Genomic DNA, 23,685 nt, shown 5'->3' with positions numbered 1-23,685 from the left:
TATCCTATATTTAGATGAGAGTTTTAAATATGTAGTAACCTGCTGATTGAAACTTGATTTTTATATTTAGTAAGTAGGTCCTTTCTCTACCTTCTCCTTTATTCCCTCCCTTACCGTTTTCCCCTCCTCCATTCTCTGTTCTTCCCATTGTAATATGCAATGATTTGGCTGTGACATAAAGATTAATGACTGATTGTCTTCCCAGAATATTATCATCTCTGTGTTGCCTGGGCACATTTTTCCTTGTTTGCTTCTTTGTGAGCCAAATGCTTTTATTCTTTCTGTTCTCTTCCCATCTGTTTAATAATGTGATTTTTTAAAAAGAGAATTGGCTTCCTGATTGCGTGTAAGGTAGTATTTAGAAAAAAAAAATTAAAGAGCAGATGGCTCTGGTATTGACCTACTTCTAGATGTGATAGCCTTCTTACTTGATATTAGTCCAATTTTAATATGAATGAAGTCTTAATCCTTTATTGCTGCTATTGAATATTTTTCCATCCCTCAAAATCCCTATACTAGGCTGGGCATGGTGGCTCACGCCTGTAATCCCAACACTTTGGGAGGCCGAGGTGGGTGGATCACTTGAGGTCAGGAGTTCAAGACCAGCCTGGCCAACATGGTAAAACCTTGCCTCTACTAAAAATCCAAAAATTAACCAGACACAGTGGCACATGCCTGTAATTCCAGCTACTCAGGAGGCTGAGGCAGGAGAATCTCTTGAACCTGGGAGGCAGAGGTTGCAGTGAGCCGAGATCATGCCACTGCACTCCAGCCTGGATGACAGAGTGAGACTGTGTCTCAAAAAAAAAAAAAAATCCTTGTACTAGGTGACCACCACCATTTAATATATTTAATAATGTTGGTATCAACAGTAAAGCAGTAAATATAACTAGGGAATTTGCTCTTTTTTTTTTTTTTGAGACGGAGTTTCACTCTTGTTGCCAATGCTGCAGTGCAATGGTGCGATCTCAGCTCACCACAACCTCCACCTCCCAGGTTCAAGCGATTCTCCTGCCTCAGCATCCCAAGTAGCTGGGATTACAGGCATGCACCACCACACCTGGCTAATTTTTTGTATTTTTAGTAGAGACAGAGTTTCTCCATGTTGGTCAGGCTGGTCTTGAACTCCCAACCTCAGGTGATCTGCCCGCCTCTGCCTCACAAAGTACTAGGATTACAAGCATGAGCCACCACGCCTGGCCGGAACTTGCTCTTTATATTCTGTACAGAATCCTTAGTCATTCACTGGAGCTGATAGGTTTAACAGTTTTGAACCCTGGCTCCTTGCCTTGTACTTTTCAGATCAGAAGCAATGTTTATATGTCATCTCTTTCATCTGTCACGCAGCCCTAGCCTTTGCCAAAATCAGAGCCCCTCAGTATTAGTTTTCTTACTTTAATTTTTCATTCTTTGCTCTCTTTAAATTATGAAATATAACAAACAGGCAGAAAAGTACATAGAAAATGGCAAACCACCTTAAGTCCTCAACATGCGTGCAGCCTGGTGCAGGTTCTCAGGTAGGTCCAGCCCAGATAGTACCCCTTAGTAGTATGGGACCGACCCTGGAGCAAGTGTTTCACCTCTTTCTCTTTTTAAAAATAGCTTTACTGAGATATAATCACGCACTATAAAATTCACTCTTTGAAGTATATTCTCAGAGTTATACAATTATCACCACTATCTAATTCCAGAACATTTTCATCATCCCCTCAAAAAGCCCATACCTTTTAGCAATCATTCTCCATTTCTCCCTCCCCTCAGCCCTTGGCAACCACCAATCTATTTTCTGTCTCTATGGATTTGCCTATTCCGGATATTTCATAAAAATGGAATTTACAGTATGTTCCCTTGCATGCCTTTCACTTTACGTAATGATTTCAAGGTCATCCACACTGTAGCATGAGTCAGTACTTCATTCCGTTTTAACATCTGCATAATATTCCATTTTATTCATTGTATTTATCCACTTCTATCCATATTTATCTGTTTATCCTTTGGTGGGCATTTGAGTTGATTCCGCTTTGGGGCGATTATGGGGTGATTATGAATAATGCAGCTGTGAACATTTGTGTACCTGTTTTTTGTTTTGTTTTGTTTTTGAGACAGAGTCTTGCTGTGCTTGCCCTGTCATCCAGGCTGGAGTGCAGTGGCACAGATCTCGGCTCACTGCAACCTCCGCCTCCCAGATTCAAGCAATTCCCCTGCCTCAGCCTCCCAAATAGCTGGGATTACAGGCACCCGCCACCGTGCCCGGCTCATTTTTTTAAAAAAATTTTTAGTAGAGATGGGGTTTCGCCATGTTGGCCAGGCTGGTCTTGAACTCCTGACCTCAGGTGATCCACCCGCCTCAGCCTCCCAAAGTGCTGGGATTACAGGCGTGAGCCACTGCACCTGGCCTGTGTACCCACTTTCTGGGGACACATGTTTTCACTTCTCTTAGGCATATACCCAGGAGTGGAACTACTGGATAATGTAGTAATTCTGTGTTTACCCTTTTGCAGAATTGCCAGATAGTTTTCCAAAACTGTCTCACCACGTTACAATTCTGCTTAATCTTGATGACCCTCAATTTCCTCATCTATAACATGGGGATAATAATAGTGCCTATGTCTGAGGGATTTAGGATAAAGAGTAGATTCATAAAAGCACTTGTTATAAGTAATATAGTAAGTTCTTAGCTAGCTCTTGAATCTGGATGGGGGATAATAATAACACTGATAAATGTTATTTATTTCTCATCCTATTTCTGAAGTTTATTTTTATTTATTAGATGAATTGAAATATTTGTTGCTAATAATTCATAAAGCAGTATAATAAATTTCATTAGTTGTTTTTTGTACTTTAATTATTAAAAGTCAGATATGTCCTTGGAAGGAATAGGTAAAGGCATGGCTCCCTGCTGGCTTAGTCTTCTCTGTTCAACAACATATTGGAAGGAATGGAATGGGTAGTTTTCTTCTCCTTTTTTTTTTGAGACAGAGTCTCGCTCTGTCGCCAGCCTAGAGTGCAGTGGCATGATCTTGGCTCACTGCAACCTCTGCCTCCCGGGTTCAAGCGATTCTTCTGCCTCAGTCTCCTGAGTAGCTGGGACTACAGGAGCATGGCACCACGCCCAGCTAATTTTTGTATTTTTAGTAGAGATGAGTTTTCACCATTTTGGCCAGGATGGTCTCGATCTCTTGACCTCGTGATCCACCCGCCTCGGCCTCCCAGAGTGCTGGGATTACAGGCATGAGCCACCGCACCCGGCCTCTTCTTTTTTTTTTTTTTTTTTTAAGAGTTTAGTATGCATAGGGCAAAATCAAAGCCTTGCTGTTACTGTACCACCCTCACCCTTCACAATTCTCCGTTCTTTCATTCAAAGATAAGAGAACAGACTTCACAGTGCCTTTCCACCACCTCCCAAGAGTTCCTGTCTGTAGAAGTCCTTGTGCCAGTGAAATTGATTAAGAAATAGGAAAACCATCTTTTAAAAGGGCCCGGCACAGCCTGTAATCCCAGCACTTTGGGAGGCCGAGGTGGGTGGATCACAAGGTCAGGAGTTCAAGACCAGCCTGGCCAAGATGGTGAAACCCTGTCTCTACTAAAAGTACAAAATTAGCCGGGCGTGGTGGCGGGCAGCTGTAATCCCAGCTACTTGGGAGGCTGAGGCGGATAATTGCTTAAACCCGGGAGGCGGAGGTTGCAGTGAGCCCAGGTCACGCCACTGCACTCCAGCCTGGGTGACAGAACGAGACTCTGCCTAAAAAAAAAAAAAAAAAAAAAAGGCCAGGCACAATGGCTCGTGCCTCTAATCCCAGCACTCTGGGGGATGCTGACTTGGGAGGATCACTTGAGGTTAGGAGTTTGAGACCAGCCTGGGCAACGTAGTAAGACCTTGTCTCTACAAAAAAAAAAAAAGTTTTTTTCTTTAATTAGCTAGGTGTGATGGCATGTGCCCACAGTTCCAGCTACTTGGGTGGCTGAGGTAGGAGTATCCCTCAAGCCCAGGAGTTTGAGGCTGCAGTGAACCATGATCACACCACTGCACTCCAGCCTGAGTGATGGAGTAAGACCCTGTCTCAGATGGATGGATGGATGGATGGATGGATGGAAAAGTTTATACTGGAGGATATTGGTTAAGGAGAAGGATAGCAAGAGCTATTTGTGGAGGATTGATTTTTGGAAAGTTTATTAAATTGAGTTAAAATTAGAGATGGGAGAAAGAAGCCGGTTTTGTAAGTTTAAGGTAACAGTAAGAACAGTAGTGAGTACTTACAGAGCACCTGCTCTTAGCCAGACACTGTTTTAGGTACGTACATAAAACTAATTCATTCTTACAGCAGCCCCCTAAGGGGCATAAGTATTATTATTCCCATTGTACAAATAAGAAAACTGAGGCACAGAGAGGCTTAACGGGCTGTCCTTGGCAGAACCATATTTAGGTGAGTTCAGCATCATCTCTAAAAGTTTAACCCCAGTTTAGAGACTTTGGCCCTAGGATGGGGGGGTAGGATGGAGAATCAGAATTACAAAATGCTTTAAATTATACACATGAATCCAGCAGACCAAATCTACTGGATTCATATTATTCATATTATATCCATATTATTCATAATATTATTCATATTAACCCCCTACTCCCACCCCACGCTAGAATTCATTCACTGAGTTGGCAGATACACAGTGGGCCTTCTAATGTCAGACACTACTCTCCACTGCAGTTTAGCTAGGGCAAGACCTTCGTCACAGTGTTCCACAAGTCCTCAGAGAGAGTAATGTTTTTCTTTGTTATAGTTTGTATTTTACTTTTAGAAAGGAAAAGTATCTGAGAAAAGATATTTATGACTGAGACAAAATTATTCCAAATCCCACTCACTTATATCACTTATTTGTGTAGTGGACATTCATTTTTATGGTTTTCAGTAAGCCTGTAACATTATGAGCTATTAGACTTTGAAACTTTTATTAATAAGTGCCTGAGGGCCCGACTGATTTATTTGGCTCTCCAAGCCCATGGGTATATCCAGACATATAAGGTTGAAGTAGGTGCTTTATGCCTTCAGAAAGTACAGTTTTCTGCATCCAGGGCTGTCTTAGGTTGTTCTGAAATGCTTGTGAACACAGAGTGCAACTCAACCGAGCTCAAATAGTTCTCATCTTTGGCCTAAAAATAAGATTGCGAATCCATTTCCCAGTCTTTAGAGAATCCCCTGTGATGATTTACCAAAGAACAAACCACTTCCCTTGTCTGAGCATCACGCACTGAAATTGGAGCTGCCCGTAAATAAGCAGAAGAGGGCGGGTACTGGGGACAGAGGTACAGTCTTTGTGGATGCAGAGTAGCGTTCGATGGCTGGATGAATGCCAGTTAGAAGAATGAATGCCGGTTAGATGAATGCTACTCATATCAGGCATGTGGACATAGCTTGATAATGGGGTGAAGAGTTCTGACATGTATGAAGAAAAATACTACTTAGCTGCCAGGCACGCTGGCTCATGCCTGTAATCCCAGCACTTTGGGAGGCCGAGGCGGGCAGGTCACCTGAGGTCAGTAGTTCAAGACCAACCTGGCCAACGTGGTAAAACCCCATCTCTACTAAAAAAAATTAGCCAGGCATGGTGGTGAGTGCCCGTAGTCCCAGCTACTCAGGAGGCTGAGGCAGAAGAATCGCTTGAACTCGGGAGGTGGAGGCTGCAGTGAGCCGAGATCATGCCACTGCACTCCAGCCTAGGCGACAGAGTGAGGCTCCGTCTCAAAAAAACCACTACATAGCTTCTAGGTGTTATTCACATAACTGGGAAAACAGTTGGTTTTTTCCTAAACTGGGTATTTAGAATTTTATAATGATAATGTCAGTAAGTCATCTCATATTTCACATATAGATAATTTTCAGTTTAACAGTAAAATAAAAATGACTCTGTACTAGTTAGTGTACTTTTATTTTACACTTTTGAATAGCAGTGAGCAGAATCTACTCTCTAGCTCTATCAAAGCACTTACATGTAGTGAAACTATATTGTATTTATCAAAATAAGGTGATTGCCACTTGGTATTTACCAGCTGTTATCCTTCAAATGGGATGCTATTTTAGAAAATAATTATTATGGCATGTTCATAACTAGAATCATAAAAATATTCTACAAATTCTAAGAGCTCAGCATTCTACTCTTTGATGAAAACTAAGAAATAATCTAAAATTTAAGGCAAAATAGAGTGACATTTTTTAATACCCCTACATGCATGGTATATCACCACAGTATTTCTTTCCTAAAACAGTAAAAGGCTCCTAAATATGCTTGACCAGCAGGGCATGTTAAATATTTGTTTGTGTATTTATTCGCTCCGCAAGTATTTTTTGACCACTTTCCATGGGCAAGCCATTCTACTAGACACTGGGGACACAGTTGTGAATAAGATGTGCTTCTGGCCGGGCATGGTGGCTCACACCTGTAATCCCAGCACTTTGGGAGGCCGAGGAGGGCAGATCACGAGGTCAAGAGACCAAGACCATCCTGGCCAACATGATGAAACCCCATCTTTACTAAAAATACAAAACTTAGCTGGGCGTGGCAGTGTGTGCCTGTAGTCCCAGCTACTCGGGAGGCTGAGGCAGGAGGATTGCTTGAACCCGGGAGGCCCAGGCTGCAGTGAGCTGAGATCTCTGCACTCCAGTCTGGGTGACAGAGTGAGACTCCGTCTCAAAAAAAAAAAAATTGTAATTGATTATTTAAATGGAAATCTGTTCCGTTTTCATGCCTTGGTATTTCATACTGATATATTGTTCAATTATAACTTTGAAAAGAGCCGATAGAATCGGTCAAATTGTGTGTATACATTTATTTATGCAACAAAAAAATTATGATGCTTATGTGCCAGGTACCATTCTAGACCCAGGAGAAAGCACGGTGAACAAGGCAAAGTCATTGTGTTCATGGTGATTTCACCCTGGTGGGAAGTCAGTAAGCAAATATATGATCAATATCAGGAATTGATAAATGATAAGAAAAATAAAGCAGATTAAGAGGATAGAGAGTGACCAGAATGCCATTTTATTTGAGTGGACTGGGAAGGAGTCTCTGGGGAGATAAAAGTTTTCATAGCTTTCCTTCTTTTGTCTCTTGAGTCAGTTCACCTAATGAATGCAGATGCAAGAGAATTTTTGTATCTGTTGGTATCACTCACATATTCATTGAGAGCTATGGTGAGGGCCTACTTCTTATTCTTTACTACTTAGGAATACTAACACCCGAATTCTTCTCTTCATTCTTTTATCACTCTTCCATATACTTAAGTGCCTAAGCACCTTCATTCATCCATCCCTTATATAATTTTTTTTCTTGAGACAAAATCTGGCTCTGTTGCCCAGGCTGGAGTGCAGTGATGTAATCTCGGCTCACTGCCACCTCTGCCTCCCAGGTTCAAGTGATTCTCCTGCCTCAGCTTCCCAAGTAGCTGGAATTACAGACGCATGCCACCACACCTGGCTAATTGTTTTGTATTTTTAGTAGAGACAGGGTTTCACCATGTTGGCCAGGCTGGTCCCGAACTCTTGACCTCAGGTGATCCGCCCACCTCAGCCTCCCGAAGTGCTGGGATTACAAGCGTGAGCCACCGTGCCTGGCCATCCATTCCTTATCCTTCATCCAAAAATCATGATTTGGTATCTGTTCTGGTTCTCCAAAATCTTGCGATATGATTTATTTGATTAAAAAATATATTGTGCAGTTAAGTGACTTCCAGTGTTTGATGATAAAGTGGAATTGCTTTTGTAGAGAGCTCTTTTATCTAAGTGTTTTGGTGAACTCACAGCCACTGAAATTTGATGTCTTGGGTCAAATTGGGTCTTACAGTGATCCCAGCCTTAATGCCTAAAAGCCCTAAATTATACACTTCTCAAGTGTTCTATAGCATTGCACTAGTCTAAAATAGATAACTGGCACTCCCCTACACCTCATTGTTGGCTAACTGACTTGTCCCATAAATAGCCCAGTGTTATGTGATCAGACAACTACAACTAACAGAAGAGATTTTTGTTTCCTAACACACTTGTGCAGTCTCTGGTAGTAAACAAAATCCAAGTCCAAGTCACCGGCCCCTAACTGTAACCTAGTTCTTAGAAGAATTGTGCAAATCAGTAGCCAAATCATGTGGGATGGAATTCAAGATAACCCTGCCTTATACCAAACTCTACATTATGGAAAATAGTGTTAGAGCAAGATTCATTTTCAGCCCTTAGGGTTACTTGGAGTCCCTTCCCAGTCTACCCAAGTGTTTCTGCCCTAATCTGGTTAAACTCAAAGAGCATCTGCCAAATGAGTTAAAAATTGTCAGGTGAGTCTGAGGGGGCATCATGGTAGTTTTATAAAGCCGTTTTTTAAAAAATCAACAGCATGTTAAGAAAAAGAAACTACCGGCTGGGCACAGTGGCTCACGCCTATAATTCCAGCACTTTGGGAGGCTGAGGTGGGCGAATCACGAGGTCAGGAGATCGAGACCATCCTGGCTAACACGGTGAAACCCTGTCTCTACTAAAAATACAAAATATTATCCGGGTGTGGTGGTGGGCGCCTGTAGTCCCAGCTACTCGGGAGGCTGAGGCAGGAGAATGGCGTGAACCCGGGAGGCGGGGCTAGCAGTGAGCCGAGATCGCGTCACGGCACTCCAGCCTGGGCAACAGAGCAAGACTCTGTCTCAAATAAAAAAAAAAAAAAGAAAGAAACTATCTGCTATTGGAGTATAATGGTTCATATTTCCAACTCTTAGGTGGAATGTATTGTTTTTGTGTCTGAAAGATTTGTAAATGCTATAATTTAACAGAACATTGCTTCATAAATTCCTTAGGAGTAACTCAGGAGGTGAACCTTGGGGCATTTTTCCAGATAAATCTGTGCTCTTTGTGTGCAAAGCATTGCTGCTTAGGTAACTAGTGATAATGCATAGGGTTCAATCAACACTTTAGATATTTTCACTTTTCTTTTACTGGGCTTTTTCAAAATGGTGTATGTTTATTATATTTCTGAAGTCAAAATACCAAATCTAAAACATGTGATTTTTAAAAAAAAATCTCTCAGCTGGGCGCAGTGGCTCACACCTGTAACCCCAGCCCTTTGGGAGGCTGAGATGGATCACTTGAGGTCAGGAGTTTGAGACCATCCTGGCCAACATGGTGAAACCCCATCTTTACTGAAAATACAAAAATTAGCTGGGTGCGGTGGTGGGCACCTGTAATCTCAGCTACTTGGGAGGCTGAGGCAGTAGAATTGCTTGAACCTGGGAGGCAGAGGTTGCAGTGAGCCGAGATGATGCCACTGCCCTCCAGCCTGGGCGACAGAGCAAGACTCTGTCTAAAAAAAAAAAAAAAGCTCTCTGCTAATTATTTATTACTGTTGAAATGCTGCTTACCATGGCTGACAATTTTGAACAAAAGTAAAGAATATGTCTACGATGTCAAAGTTAGCAATTCTTTCCCTAATACTCCTTTTGTACTTTTGCTTATAAGACCTTAGTACGTTTCATAGTCAGAGCTTCATAGACACAGCTGTGTATCTTTTCATGGCCAGGCTGAGTGTCTACATTTTGAAAACATTTTAAAGTTAAAATTCAGTTCAAGAGTATTGTCTTTAGTCTACCAAAAGGGCTAAAAACATTTACTTTGGCCGAACGTGGTGGCTCATGCCTGTAATCCCAGCACTTTAGGAGGCTGAGGTAGAAGGATCACTTAAGGTCAGGAGTTCGAGACCAGCCTGGCCAACACAGTGAAGCCCCATCTCTACTAAAAATACAAAAATTAACCGAGCATGTTAGTGTGCGCCTGTAATCCCAGCTACTCAGGAGGCTGAGACAGGAGAATCATTTGAACCGGGGAGGTGGAGGTTGTAGTGAGCCAAGATTGTGCCACTGCACTCCAGCTTGGGTGGCAGAGCGAGACTCTGTCTCAAAAAAATAAAAATAAAAATAAATAATAAAATAAAAACATTTACCGTGGTAACTAAGTGAATATTTACTCTGGTGGATGTAAGGGGAAAATAAAGAAAAAACACCCAAAGCACTGATTATTTGTTCAACAGATTGTAAACCATGGCTGTGTGGATACAAGCTCAGCAGCTCCAAGGAGAAGCCCTTCATCAGATGCAAGCGTTGTATGGCCAGCATTTTCCCATTGAGGTGCGGCATTATTTATCCCAGTGGATTGAAAGCCAAGCATGGTAGGTAAACAAGGATGTTTGCATCATATTTTGTGAAACACAAGAATATTGGAGTTTGGTTAGAAAGATGTCATGATGGCAACTTTCAAAGTTGTATTTTTAAACATTTTTAAATGTGATCCATAAAAAGGTATTTAAAATTTTTTTTCTTTTTATAGGTGAAAGGTATTTAACCCCATCTTAGATTGAGGGGATGGAATAACTCTTGGGATTTTTAAAACAGTATTTGTTCCCTTTAATGGTAAATACTGTCTAAAAGCATTAGAATATTACTGCTAAGAAAGAGCAGCCAACAAATATGTTTCGAGTGCCCATGGGATGCCTAGCAGTGTCCTAAGTAGTAGAATTTATATGAAAAAAATTAAAGCCCAACATTGTGTTGTAATCCCAACACTTTGGGAGGCCAAGGCGGGTGTATTGCTTGAGCCCAGGAGTTCAAGGAAGGCCTGAGCAACATAGCAAAACTCTGTCTCTGTACAAAATACAAAAATTAGCCAGGTATGGTGATGTGCACCTGTAGTACCAGCTACTCGGGAGGCTGAGGTGGGAGGATCACTTGAGCCTGGGAGGCAGAGGTTGCTGTAACTCATGATCACACCACTGCACTCCAGCCTAAGCAACAGAGTGAGACCCTGTCTCAAAACAAACGAACAAAATTAAAGCCGTCATCTCCAAATAATTCAGTGTTTCACTGGACGTGGTGGTGCACATCTATAATCCCAGCTACCCAGGATGCTGAGATGGGAGGACTGCTTGACCCCAGCAGTTTGAGGCCAGCCTAGGCAACATAGCAAGATCCTATGTCAAAAAAAATAATAATAATTTAGTGTTTAATGGGGCAGATAGGTGTGAATATGCATATAATTTAATTATAATTTATTTCTTATAGTTTATTAAATATAAATTATTTTACATTTCTTAATAAGTTTACATCTAACAAAAAACTAAAATTAATAATTTAACAGTGGAGACATTGGTGTTTTTAATTTATATGTATTTTATATATACACATAAAGACTAAAAGAAAATTGGGTGAGTGTTGTGGCTCATGCCTGTAATACCAGCACTTTGGGAGGCCGAGGCAGGCAGATCACTTGAGGCCAGGAGTTCTGAGACAAGCCTGGCCAACACGGCAAAATCCCATCTCTACTGAAAATACAAAATATTAGCTGGGCGTGGTGATGGGCGCCTGTAATCCCAGCTACTCCAGAGGCTAAAGCACGAGAATCACTTGAACTCGGGAGGCAGAGGTTGCAGTGAGCCGAGATCGCACTGCTGCACTCCAGCCTGAGCAACAGAGTGAGACTGCCTTTAAAAAAAAAAAAAAAACTAAACAAAAATATACCCAAATGTTAACACTAATTACATTCTGGTGGTAGATTTGATAAGCATTTTAATTTTTCATTATTTTCCAGATTACTGATTACATACTTGGGGGAGGGGAGAGTTGTTTTAAATTTCTTTTAGAATTAGTACAGTGCAGTTGACTAACAGCGCAGGTTTTTAATTGGTATCATTATTACACACCAGGCAGCAGGATGTACACCGCTCTGCTCAGGGTCTGGGAGCTTGCTGGTTGGTTACAGTCTGTCAGTCGATCTGACATATTCATTTGATACTTCAAGCCTCACCGTCTTAGCCATGGGTCCTCTTTGACAGTCCCTGAGAGAACCAGCTTTGATGCTGCTATTTGCAAAGGGCCATATACCTGTCTGTAATGTTGCCTTAGAATAATCGCAATGTGTGTTAGTAGCAAATTTCTGTTTAGAAGCTAAAGATCACCAAAGAAAGGCAATTTTCTAGGCAATTAAAAAAATCTCAGCTTCATGTAATTGAGAGAAAAAAATGAGCTAAATATGAGAATGTCAGCTGTACCTCATTTAGTGCTTTCCACTCCCTTTTCATTTTTCTCTCCTGTTTTCCTGATTTGGAGGATTTAGAAAAACATGAGTAGGAAGTTGCTGTTAATTTCAGATTTCACTTAGCAGAGTTCTCATTTGGTGTTCTCACTGAATGAATTAAAAGACTTGTGTTGATATTAAGGAAAACTTGAAATTTTTTTAGCTTTGGTTTTCTTCAGAATATAAAGATTTTAATGAAGAATCTTCAATTCTTTTTTTTTTTTTTTTTTTGAGATGGAGTCTCACTCTGTCACCAGGCTGCAGTGGCGTGATCTCGGCTCACTGCAATCTCCGCCTCCCGGGTTCAAGCAATTCTCCTGCCTCAGCTTCCCCAGTAGCTGGGACTACAGGCGCCCGCCACCACACTGAGCTAATTTTTGTATTTTTAATAGAGACGGAGGTTTCATCATATTGGCCAGGCTGGTCTCTAACTCCTGACCTTGTGATCCGCCCATTTTGGCCTCCGAAAGTGCTGGGATTAAAAGCTTGAGCCACTGGGCTCGGCCAAATCTTCAGTTCTTTATGTTTAAGCCATCTAAGCAAGTCTTTTTTTTTTTTTTTTTTAACAGAGAATTAAGGTTTCAAGTAAAGAACCAATACCTGACTTCTGTGAGTTTTGCTCAGAGACTGGATCCTCTCAAGAGTGGGGTCCTGGCCGGGCGCGGTGGCTCACGCCTGTAATCCCAGCACTTTGGGAGGCTGAGGCAGGTGGATCACTTGAGATCAGGAGTTTGAGACCAGCCTGGCCAACGTGGTGAAACCCCTCCTCTATTAAAAATACAAAAATTAGCCAGGCGTGGTGGTGCATGCCTGTAATTCCAGCTACTTGGGAGGCTGAGGCAGGAGAATCACTTGAACCCGGAAGGCGGAGGTTGCAGTGAGCTAAGATTGTGCTACTGCATCCCAGCCTGGGCGACAGAGTGAGACTTCATTTCAAAGAAAAAGAGTGGGTTTCCAGACCAAGGGCATTGTTGCCAGTTGAAACAGAGGTGCAGGGCTGCCCTCATTCCTTCCAGCCTTTCATTTAACACATATTCTATTTAATACACAGGGCACACATATTTAGAATCTGACTTGCTTTAACTGCCTTCTCAAGGCGCAGATTGGGGTGTACTATTTGATGGAGTACGGTGTCACTGCTTTTTTTGTTTTGTTTTGTTTTGTTTTTGTAGAGACAGAGTCTTGCTCTGTCGCCCAGGCTGGAGTGCAGTGGCGCGATCTTGGCTCACTGCAACCTCCACCTCCTGGGTTCAAGCAGCTCTCCTGCCTCAGCCTCCCAAGTAGCTGGGACTGCAGGCACAAGCCGCCACGCCCGGATAATTTCTTTTGTATTTTAGTAGAGACGGGGTTTCACTGTGTTGCCTAGGCTGGTCTCCAACTCGTGAGCTCAGGTAATCCGCCCGCCTCGGCCTCCCAAAGTGCTAGGATCACAGGCGTGAGCCACAGCGCCTGGCTGGTATCACTGTTTTGATATACCTGTTGGTGCCTCTTTTTTGAAATTAGTTGCTATCTTCAGGGATTTAGGGATGGCAGAGCCTTTTAGCTACCACTATCTTGTTTGGCTGCAGACCCAGTCAGCAGTTATTGAATGTTATTTCAGTCCGACAGCTGTTTGGTTTCTTCAGTGACTAAGTAATTTGGTACTTCCCAGTGTCAATTGTTGCCTAAGTTGTAGAAAGAAAGAAAGAAAAAAGGAAAGAAGGAAAGAAAGAAAGGAGGGAGGGAGACCATCCGACCCCGTCACCAGTTCAGTAGCTTGATATCAATGCAAAGTCTGTAGCGTGGTTTCCCTTGTTTACTGGAAAAGTTGGCATTGCCTTCAGGTCCTGGGTCTGCATCTAGTGATATGAATGTCTGACTCGTATAAATTCTTGTAGGCACCCTCTGCCTGAATGTCTCATTTCCAGGGCTTCTTAGAAATAGCAATAACTTGTTTCACCTGTCTCTACCTAAGAAACCCGCAGATACCAAACTCCTTGAGTCTGGGAAGGACACGTAGCAGAGTCTTGGCCTTGTGCCTCCTTTACACCCATGAGGGGTAACTATAAATAGGAAATTATCCAAGTCCTTATTTCCTTCAGAGTACACAGAACCCTTTCCTTTTCCTTGCATTTCTCGGAGCAAATAGCATAAGCACCAAGCACATCATTGAGAGAAAGGAGGAAGGGCAGCATGTTGTTAAAAAAATTTTTTTTAAAAAAGAATGAAATCTGTATAATCCAACTATTTAGTAAATTACAAATAGATTAACGTAGGCATTGAGTCCATTTCTGTTGGGCTGTTTCTTAAAATTTGCAGTGAGGATTAAAAACATCACTTTAGTTGAAGAAAAAGTAGGATGTGTTGCGGCTGCATTTATACAGGCTCATGTGCGTGTATGTATACAGATTATGTAATTTTTTTCCCCTAGGGACTCAATAGATCTTGATAATCCACAGGAGAACATTAAGGCCACCCAGCTCCTGGAGGGCCTGGTGCAGGAGCTGCAGAAGAAGGCAGAGCACCAGGTGGGGGAAGATGGGTTTTTACTGAAGATCAAGCTGGGGCACTACGCCACGCAGCTCCAGGTGGGTGTGGGCTCTGGGGTCACACTTAATTACCTTCCCTCAGGGGTCTTCTTCCTGTAGAGACTTTCTCTCCTTCAGTCCAGCATTGTTGAGTTACACGTACATGCATAGGGTTCTTGTTGTGTGGTTTTGGTCTTTTTTTTTTTTTTTTTTTTTACTTTTTATTTGAGAATAATTTCAAACTTCCAGAAAGTTACGAGAATCATACAAAGATTCCCCACATATGCCCATATTCACCTGTTGTTGACTTTTATGTTGTTGTATACTCCTCGCTGTCTCTCTACACACACGTTTTTCAGTCACTGGAGAGTAAGTTGCATACCTTGTGTCCCTGCACCAGTAAGTACCTCTGTGCATTTTCTTTTTATTTATTTATTTATTTATTTATTTATTTATTTATTTATTTATTTTTGAGACGGAGTCTTGCTCTGTCGCCCAGGCTGGAGTGCAGTGGAGCGATCTCAGCTCACCGCAACCTCCGCCTTCTGGGTTCAAGCGATTCTTCTGCCTCAGCCTCCCAAGTAGCTGGGATTACAGGCTCCCGCCACCATGCCTGGCAATTTTTTTTTTTTTTTTGTATTTTTAGTAGAGACGGGGTTTTGCCATGTTGGCCACAATGGTCTTCAACTCCTGACCTCAGGTGATCTGCCCACCTCAGCCTCCCAAAGTGTTGAAATTATAGGCATGAGCCACCACGCCCGGTCCCTCTGTGCATTGTCTTTTTTTTTTTTTTGAGATGGAGTTTCACTCTTGTTGCCCAGGCTGGAGTGCAGTGGCGTGGTCTCGGCTCACCGCAACCTCCACCTCCCAGGTTCAAGTGATTCTCCTGCCTCAGCCTCCCGAGTAGCTGGGACTACAGGTGCATGCCACCACACCCGCCTAATTTTTGTATTTTTAGTAGAGATGGGGTTTCTCCATGTTGGTCAGGCTGGTTTCGAACTCCCGACCTCAGGTGATCCGCCCTCCTCAGCCTTCCAAAGTGCTGGGATTACAGGCGTGAGCCACACCGCACCTGGCCCCTCTGTGCATTTTCTAAGAATGAACCTTGTCTTGCATGGTTATAATACACTGACCAACTTCACTAAATTTAGCATTGGTATAATACTTTTAGGTACTCTTCTGAATTTCCATTTTGTCAACTAATTCAAACATGTCCTTTAGGGTATTTTTCCCTGCTGCAGTCCAGAATCCAGTCCAAGATCATATATTGCATCTAGTCATCATGTCTCTTTAATCTTCTTTAATCTGGAACCATTTTGCAACCTTACTTTGTCTTTCATTACATTGGCATTTTAAAATAATTAATGTAGGCTGGGTGCAGTGGCTCACACCAGTAATCCCAGCACTTTGGGAGGCTGAGGCGGGCAAATCATCTGAGGTCAGGAGTTCAAGACCAGCCTGGCAAACATGGTGAAATCCCATCTCTACTAAAAATATAGAAATTAACTGGGTGTGGCAGTGGACATCTGTAATCTCAGCTACTTGGGAGGCTGAGGCAGGAGAATCACTTAAACCTGGGAGGCAGAGGTTGCAGTGAGCCGAGACCGTGCCATTGCACTCCAGTCTGGGTGACAAGAGTGAAATTCCATCTCAAAAAATAATAATAATAATTCATGTACCCCCTGCTTTTTAAAGATAAAATGTTCCTCATTTGGGGTTTGTCTGATGTTTTCTCATGATTACGTTAACATTGCACATCTCCGAGCAGACTTCTAAATATAGTTGGCTGTCCATGTCCATGGGTTCTGTATCTTCCGATTCTACCAACCGCAGCTCAGAAATATTCAGGAAAAGAAAAAAAGTAACAACAAATACAAATAAAGATATGACAGAACAGCTATTTACATAGCATTTCTTTTGTATTAGATAGTATAAGCAATCTATAGGTGGTTTAAAGTGTATGGGAGGATTGTATGCGTTCTATGCAAAACGATGCCATTTTATATAAGGAACTTGAGCATCTGCAGATTTTGGTATCCAAGGGGGTCCTGGAACCAGCCCCCACAGATACCAAGGGACAACTGTAGGTGACGTTGTGTCCTTCTCGGGTATCACATCCAGAGACGGGCAGTGTCCCTCGTCCCCTCATTGATGGTAGTAGTTTTGATTGCCCAGTTGAGAGTGGCATCCAGTTTCTCCTCTGGCGAGGCTTTTAAAACTTACTTATTCCATTTTTAAGAATGTTCCCCAGATACTTTAGGCAAATTAAGATGCAAAAAGTAAAACAGCACTTTGGGAGGCCAAGGCAGGTGGATCACCTGAGGTCAGGAGTTCGAGACCAGCCTGGCCAACATGGTGGAACCCCATCTCTACTAAAAAGACAAAAATTAGCCAGTCATGGTGGCGGGCCCCTGTAATCCCAGCTACTCGGGGGGCTAAGGCAGGAGAATTACTTGAACCCAGGAGGCAGAGGTTGCAGTGGCCCAAGGTTGTGCCACTGCACTCCAGCCTGGGCAACAGAGTGAGACTCAGTCTCAAAAAAAAGGAAAAAGGAGTAAAACAATCTTACCTTTTCACTGTAATTGGATTTCCATGATGTGCCTTCTTGTTCCTGTTGGTATTGGAGGAACAGTGTCTCCTGTGATTCAGGAGGTCCCTCAGGAGGCTCCCCATCCTGAGGCATGGTTAGGGCCCATAGTGTGGAGTGGCACAAAGTGATGTCTGCTGTTGGATTCTTTCAGAACACGTATGACCGCTGCCCCATGGAGCTGGTCCGCTGCATCCGCCATATATTGTACAATGAACAGAGGTTGGTCCGAGAAGCTAACAATGTGAGTGTCCCGTAGGGATGGGGAGGGCAGTCGGGAAGTCTTTTCTTACCCACCTCCCTCTGGACCAACCTTTGTCAAGGTGACTCAGGGTGCACTGTTGGTGTCTCTTTAAAGAGAGCTTCGTCCTAAGGGGCACAAAAGAAATAGGAGACTTGACTGAGTGCAGCCCAGCACTTTGAGAGGCTGAGGCAGGCAGATTGCCTGAGCCCAGGAGTTCGAGAGCACCCTGGGCAACATGATGAAACCCTGTCTCTACCAAAAATACAAAAAAATTAGCTGGGCATGGTGGCACATGTCTGTAGTCCTGGCTGTTCGAAAAGCTGAGGTGGGAAGAGCCCTTGAGCCCAGGAGGTAGAGGCTGCAGTGAGCCATGATTGCACCCCTGTACTCATGGGTGATGGAGTAAGACCCTGTCTCAAAAAAAAAAAAAAAAATGAAATAGAAGATGTGGTCTCTGATCTTAACTGATTTATAACCTTGATGAGATTGCAACCACAAAACAATGTGAACAAGTGCAAAGTAATTTAACCTCAGCTGAATAATTTTTTAGTAAAGGCATGCTCATATTCAGGTGAGAATACTTAGGAAAGACTTTTTCCCTAGCCCCTGAATCAGGTGTGGAAGGAGTGGTCTGATCAGGTCACTTACAGGGCTGGGTCCACAGAGATCTTGTTTATGCCTCCCCCATCACTTCACCCTGGGGTCTCCAGGATGCCTGCGAGAGGTTTGGCCTCTTCCATGGTGGAAGCAAATGATTCCATCACGAGAATATCTTGAGTGAGGACACAGATGATGTGTGTTCACACGGCCCTGCTCCCCATGGCCTCCCTAATGCTTAATGCCATCCTTGCATTGGGTCAGTGAGTGGAAGAGGAATCACTCCACCTCCTCCTTAGTAGGAAAACCCAGGTGACACTGGAACAGGTTACGTTCTAGTCTCTCCAAAGGTAATTCAATGGACCTCGTTTGGGATACTCTGGTGGAGGTCAGATCTGAAATGGAAGCTTCTCCCATGCTTTGTGATCTGAGCTGTGATCTGTCCGCTCACTTGTTTCTCACTTTTGCCACTCCACCCTGTGTCTCATGATGATGTTTGCTGTTCCTCCCGACTCAAAATTTACCTTTTGGGGTCTTACCCTGGTTGTAGGAGCTGGCGTAGGCTTTTCCTGGGGATTAAGGCCTCAGGCTTCCTCCCATTCCCACTGCCTTGCACTGCCCCCCATCTGTTCCCAGGGTAGCTCTCCAGCTGGAAGCCTTGCTGATGCCATGTCCCAGAAACACCTCCAGATCAACCAGACATTTGAGGAGCTGCGACTGGTCACGCAGGACACAGAGAATGAGTTAAAAAAGCTGCAGCAGACTCAGGAGTACTTCATCATCCAGTACCAGGAAAGCCTAAGGATCCAAGGTGAGGTGCGGTGGAGGCACATTGTGCATCCTGAGGATTGGGCATGGGGACTGGAAAGCAGCTCTGGTGGGGTTGGGAGAAAGCCCGTTTTCCATTCGGAGGCAGCGACCTTTCTCTGAGTAGCAGGGACTTATTTGCATTGAAGACAGTGCTGAGAGGATGAGATTTAGGAAGGGGAGATGACAGGACGCCTGCCCTTGAGTGCATGTCTCACTTAGATCCCCACATCCAGGGAGCTTCTGAGCTGCCAGGGAAGACATTTCCTCTTTTGAGTAGTAGCTCACAGTCTAAATAAATACTAGCAGACAATACTTTTGTATATAGTAGGCATATTATAAGTGGAGCTTTACTAAAATGATAAATAGGAAATTATATAATTACATGTTTAAAAATTTTTCTGGCTGGGCACAGTGGCTCACACCTGTAATCCCAGCACTTTGAGAGGCTGAGGCAGGCGGATCACCTGAGGTCAGGAGTTCGAGACCAGCCTGGCCAACATGGTGAAACACCATCCCTACTAAAAACACAAAATTAGCTGGGCATCCCAGTGGCGCGTGCATGTAATCCCAGCTACTTGGGAGGCTGAGGCAGGAGAATCTCTTGAACCCGGGAAGTGGAGGTTGCAGTGAGCCGAGATCTCACCATTGCACTCCAGCCTGGACAAAAAGAGCAAAATTCTGTCTCAAAAAAAATTCTAAGCTGGGAGTGGTTTTGCACACCTGTAATCCTGGTGCTTTGGGAGGCCAGGGCAGGAGGATCACTTGAGGCCAGTAGTTTCAGACTAGCTTAGGCAACATAGTAAGACCCTATCTCTAAGGGGGAAAAGAAACCTTTCTAAGCAGGGACGTGTAAGTACTAAGGACCTGTCTTTGTAGTAATCTAATGGTCTGTGCAGTTATTCGCAGAGGTCTTCCTGGAACAGAGTACAGTTACACCCCTTAGGTAGCCCTTATGGACAGAGCTCCCCTAGCCTGGTATAAGTCCTGCTTAGTACTCGGGGCACAGAGAGCTTCAGTCTGTGGTGAGGCTGTGGAGCCCCACCAGCGCCCCCTTTTGACCCTGTAGCAATTTGGCAGTTTGAGCTTTAATAGTTTCCTCTCTCTGCTTCCATTCCCAGCTCAGTCTCAGAGAAGCCTTGGCTCAACCACCCAGCCCCTCCAAACACACACACACACACACAGCACACACACACCACACACATCACACACACAGCACACACACAGCACACACACGCACACCCCACAGCACACACAGAGATACACAGTGCACACATACAGCACACACACACACCACACACACAGCACACACACAGCACACACCACACACAGCACACACACAGCACACATACCACACACACACAGGCACACAACACACACACACAGCACATGCTCCTCTAATTCCATGTATGTAGGTTCCATTTTATGTCTATAGTGATACTATTTATTTACTCTTTATCTTCCCCACTGGAATATAAATCTTTGAGAAGGGACTATATCTTTTATCTCTGTACCCTGAGGCCAGCACAATGCCTGAAACATAACAGTTATTGAGTAAAGGTTGACAGGATGATTCTAGCCAGTCTTCCTTTTTTATCTGAATCCATCCTAGACTGACCCTAGAAGAAGGGCAGCTCCTTCTGAGAATGGAAACGGAAGATTTTGGGCGGTTATTCCTACCCAAGTCCTTAGACTGTCAACAGTATTTCTGATCCCGTGCCTGGCTTTTCTGTTTCCTGTGCATGGTGGTGGATTAGGTTTGGATTCAGGTTGGGTTTGGATCTATCATGCAGTGTCTTCTCAGTCCCATTTGTCAAGTTCACTCAGCAGAAACACAGACTATTGATCTGCTTTTGCCAGGGAAGGCTCAGCTGCCTCCAGTGGAGTAGGGAAATTGCTTCCCGTCTCCCTAGCCTCCTTCCCAAAAGCTTCTGCAAATTTCCAGGAGAGCCCTAAGTGGGACCCTTGCATAGGAAGGCTGGGCCCAGGTGTTGGGATCACCACCACCCTCCCTGTGGCTGGGCAGGATTCCCGAGGTAGCCGTGCAGACGCCTCGGATCTGTCCGTGCCTGGATGATCCTCTTCCTGCTTGATACTTGCAGTGAGATTGGAGCCATAGTTCTGAGTTCTAGCTCTGGGCTGTTCCTGGCTACATAGAGTTGCTTTTGTCTGTCCCAGCTTGTGCATCCCATGGGTCAGGGCTGGGGTCAGGGTGACATGGCCCTCAGGGGCCAGCATGTCGACTGAGACATGCTGATGCGCGCATCTTCTGACTCAGCTCAAGCAAGGACGCTGGGCTGTTGAGAAGGTGACGGGAAGGGATTAATAGTCCCAGTGTGGTGGAGAGGGGCTGTCGTTGGGAGGTGGGGTGGGCCTGCGGTGGTGGCTGTAACTGTGGACATGTTTACTTTCTTAGGCTGGGTTATTGATACACAGGTGCTCCTGTGTTCCACGTTCCCTGTGTCTTACCTATTTCATAATAATTTTTAAAAGGTAATGAGGCCTGACTTACTCCCTGTCCCGCCATCAATGAGACTCCTCACAGACGGTGTGGAGGGAATCCGCCTCCCTCTGGCCTCCCTTTCCTGAGAGAATCTTGGTGGCTCTGCATCCCCAGTGGCCCTGGACATGCTCTCCCTCTGCGGTCTGTCTGTCTGTGTCCCCTGGTTGGTCGGCTGGGCTCACAGTGAGCCCACCTGGACAAACATGCTGGGACCCTTCCAGCCCCTCAAGAATCTCATCCTCCCCTGAGGAGGGACTGCTGTGCTCAGGGACGAGACAGAGCCGCCGGGGCCGGGGTTCCCTGAGGAGGCCTTGCTGCGGGAGGGATGGGGCCGAGCAGCTGCTTGTCTCTGTCACCTCTTCTCTCTGTCCTGTTCCCCGTTAACCAAGACGGATGAACCTCACACAGAGCTCACCCATGTCAGGCAGGTTTCTGGTCTCTTCCATGTCCTCATGTATTTAATCTTCAAGCACCCCACTGAGGCAGGTGCCGAGAATCTCCCGTTTTACATGTGGGGAAGCCGAGGCACAGGAAAGGAAAGGGATTTGCCCAGGTTCACCTACAGTCAAGGGCATGGGCACACTTATACCCCAGACAGCCTGGACCCATGCCGGGCCGAGAGAAGAGGGCTGGCAGCCCTGTGAGGCAGGCGGGCAGAAGACAGGCAGGCCTCCTCCCCAGCTGCCCCAGCACCCATGTGCCCCCAGAGGGGATGCTCAGAGTCAGGAGGCTGGCGAGCAGGGCCCAGAGGCGCCTCCTGAGGCGCCCATTCATCTTGGCCCCCCTGGCTGTCAGAAACCCCGACTTGCTCTTGATGCAGTATCTGAGCCCGGGAGGGTCTCGCTCCAGAACGGGTGAGTGGGCTTCTCTGGGCCTTCTGTTGGACACTGGGAGGTGATGATCATGGTTTCCTCTCCCCTCCTCTAGCTCAGTTTGGCCCGCTGGCGCAGCTGAGCCCCCAGGAGCGTCTGAGCCGGGAGACGGCCCTCCAGCAGAAGCAGGTGTCTCTGGAGGCCTGGTTGCAGCGTGAGGCACAGACGCTGCAGCAGTACCGCGTGGTGAGTGGAGTCCTGGGCCTTTCCTGGGCATGGGTGCCATGAAGTCAGTCTCTGGGGACCCGAGGGAGGGCTGGGACCAGGATGAGAGCAGAACCTGGGAGGGCAGGAGGCCTTTTTTCCTGGGGGCCTTGCGAGACAGAGCAGCTCGGGGAGAGGGAACGGCCTGGGCCCTGCCCTGTCATTTCCCAGCAAGGCCCTGCGGTGTTTTCTGGGAGCCCAGAAGGGGCTGCTCTCCTTCCTTCCCTCAGGAGCTGGCCGAGAAGCACCAGAAGACCCTGCAGCTGCTGCGGAAGCAGCAGACCATCATCCTGGATGACGAGCTGATCCAGTGGAAGCGGCGGCAGCAACTGGCCGGGAACGGCGGGCCCCCCGAAGGCAGCCTGGACGTGCTACAGTCCTGGTAATGGTGTGGGGCGGCCAGCGGGCAGGGCAGGAGGGGCTGGTGGGGACCCCGGCTGCTTCTGCGTCCTGTGCTGGCTCCTGCAGCAGGCCCCCTCCATCCTGGGACAGCTCTTGTTTCTCCAGGGAGCCTGGTTCCTCAATCAGACTTTGGCCCCCATCCTGTGCACCTCCCCCAGGAAGGGGGCTGCTGTCCTGGGGGTGGGACAGGGCTCAGGTGTGTGGGGTGATGCTCGGGCTGTTTGGGCCTAGTCAGGGTCGCCCCTCCTGTGTACGTCTCTAATTCTGGGAGGCAGGGAGCTCTGCTCTTCCCATGGATGGGAAGTGTGGTGAAAGCACAGAGCCCTCCTAGGGGAGTGGGAGCTGTGTCTTGGGGACTGGCGTCTGTGCAGAGGAGCCATTGTCCTCCTGTTGGCCTTGGGGCTCTCGGGCAGGTGTGAGAAGTTGGCCGAGATCATCTGGCAGAACCGGCAGCAGATCCGCAGGGCCGAGCACCTCTGCCAGCAGCTGCCCATCCCCGGCCCAGTGGAGGAGATGCTGGCCGAGGTCAACGCCACCATCACGGACATCATCTCAGCCCTGGTGACCAGGTGACTGCTGCCTGTTGGCCATTCCCAGGAGCTTGGGGCAGCTCCTGCCTGCGTGTGGGGGGCCGCAGGTGCCTTCCAGACCAGCAGATCCTCTTCCTGCCTCTCATCCCTCCCCACTCCATCTCCAGTTGCTGTGGCCCTTACCCAGTTTCTCCTGTGGACACTGCAAGAGATGCCCTTGGGCTGCAGCCCATGCCAGCTTCTGTGTTATCTCACTCCCCTCTCCATCCTCTCCCTGGACTCTCACGGCTTCCCCGGGAACAGAGGCTGTGCCCGAGCTCTTCACCTCCTGAGCCCCTCGGGA

At 45.7% G+C, this 23,685-nt stretch overlaps 1 protein-coding gene across 7 annotated transcripts in view; it reads left to right on the top strand.

Moving 5' to 3' along the window:
• STAT5B (signal transducer and activator of transcription 5B) overlaps window positions 1-23,685 on the top strand; it is an 82,014-nt gene that overhangs the window by 39,223 nt on the left and 19,106 nt on the right. For 5 of the 7 annotated variants that reach the window (XM_054546430.2, XM_002827519.5, XM_054546427.2 and 2 more), the window contains exons 2-8: window positions 10,051-10,188; window positions 14,500-14,656; window positions 17,338-17,427; window positions 18,661-18,835; window positions 22,262-22,392; window positions 22,641-22,792; window positions 23,226-23,381. In XM_054546430.2, the coding sequence (XP_054402405.1) occupies window positions 10,061-10,188; window positions 14,500-14,656; window positions 17,338-17,427; window positions 18,661-18,835; window positions 22,262-22,392; window positions 22,641-22,792; window positions 23,226-23,381 (989 nt within the window). In that variant the 5' untranslated portion in view covers window positions 10,051-10,060. The remainder of the gene's footprint in view (window positions 1-10,050; window positions 10,189-14,499; window positions 14,657-17,337; window positions 17,428-18,660; window positions 18,836-22,261; window positions 22,393-22,640; window positions 22,793-23,225; window positions 23,382-23,685) is intronic. The other 2 variants (XM_009251743.4, XM_054546429.2) reach the window with 2 other exon arrangements.

This window comes from Pongo abelii, chromosome 19 (genome assembly GCF_028885655.2).
Source record: "Pongo abelii isolate AG06213 chromosome 19, NHGRI_mPonAbe1-v2.0_pri, whole genome shotgun sequence".
Lineage (NCBI taxonomy): Eukaryota > Metazoa > Chordata > Mammalia > Primates > Hominidae > Pongo > Pongo abelii.
This window is presented reverse-complemented; position numbering and strand designations above follow the sequence as displayed.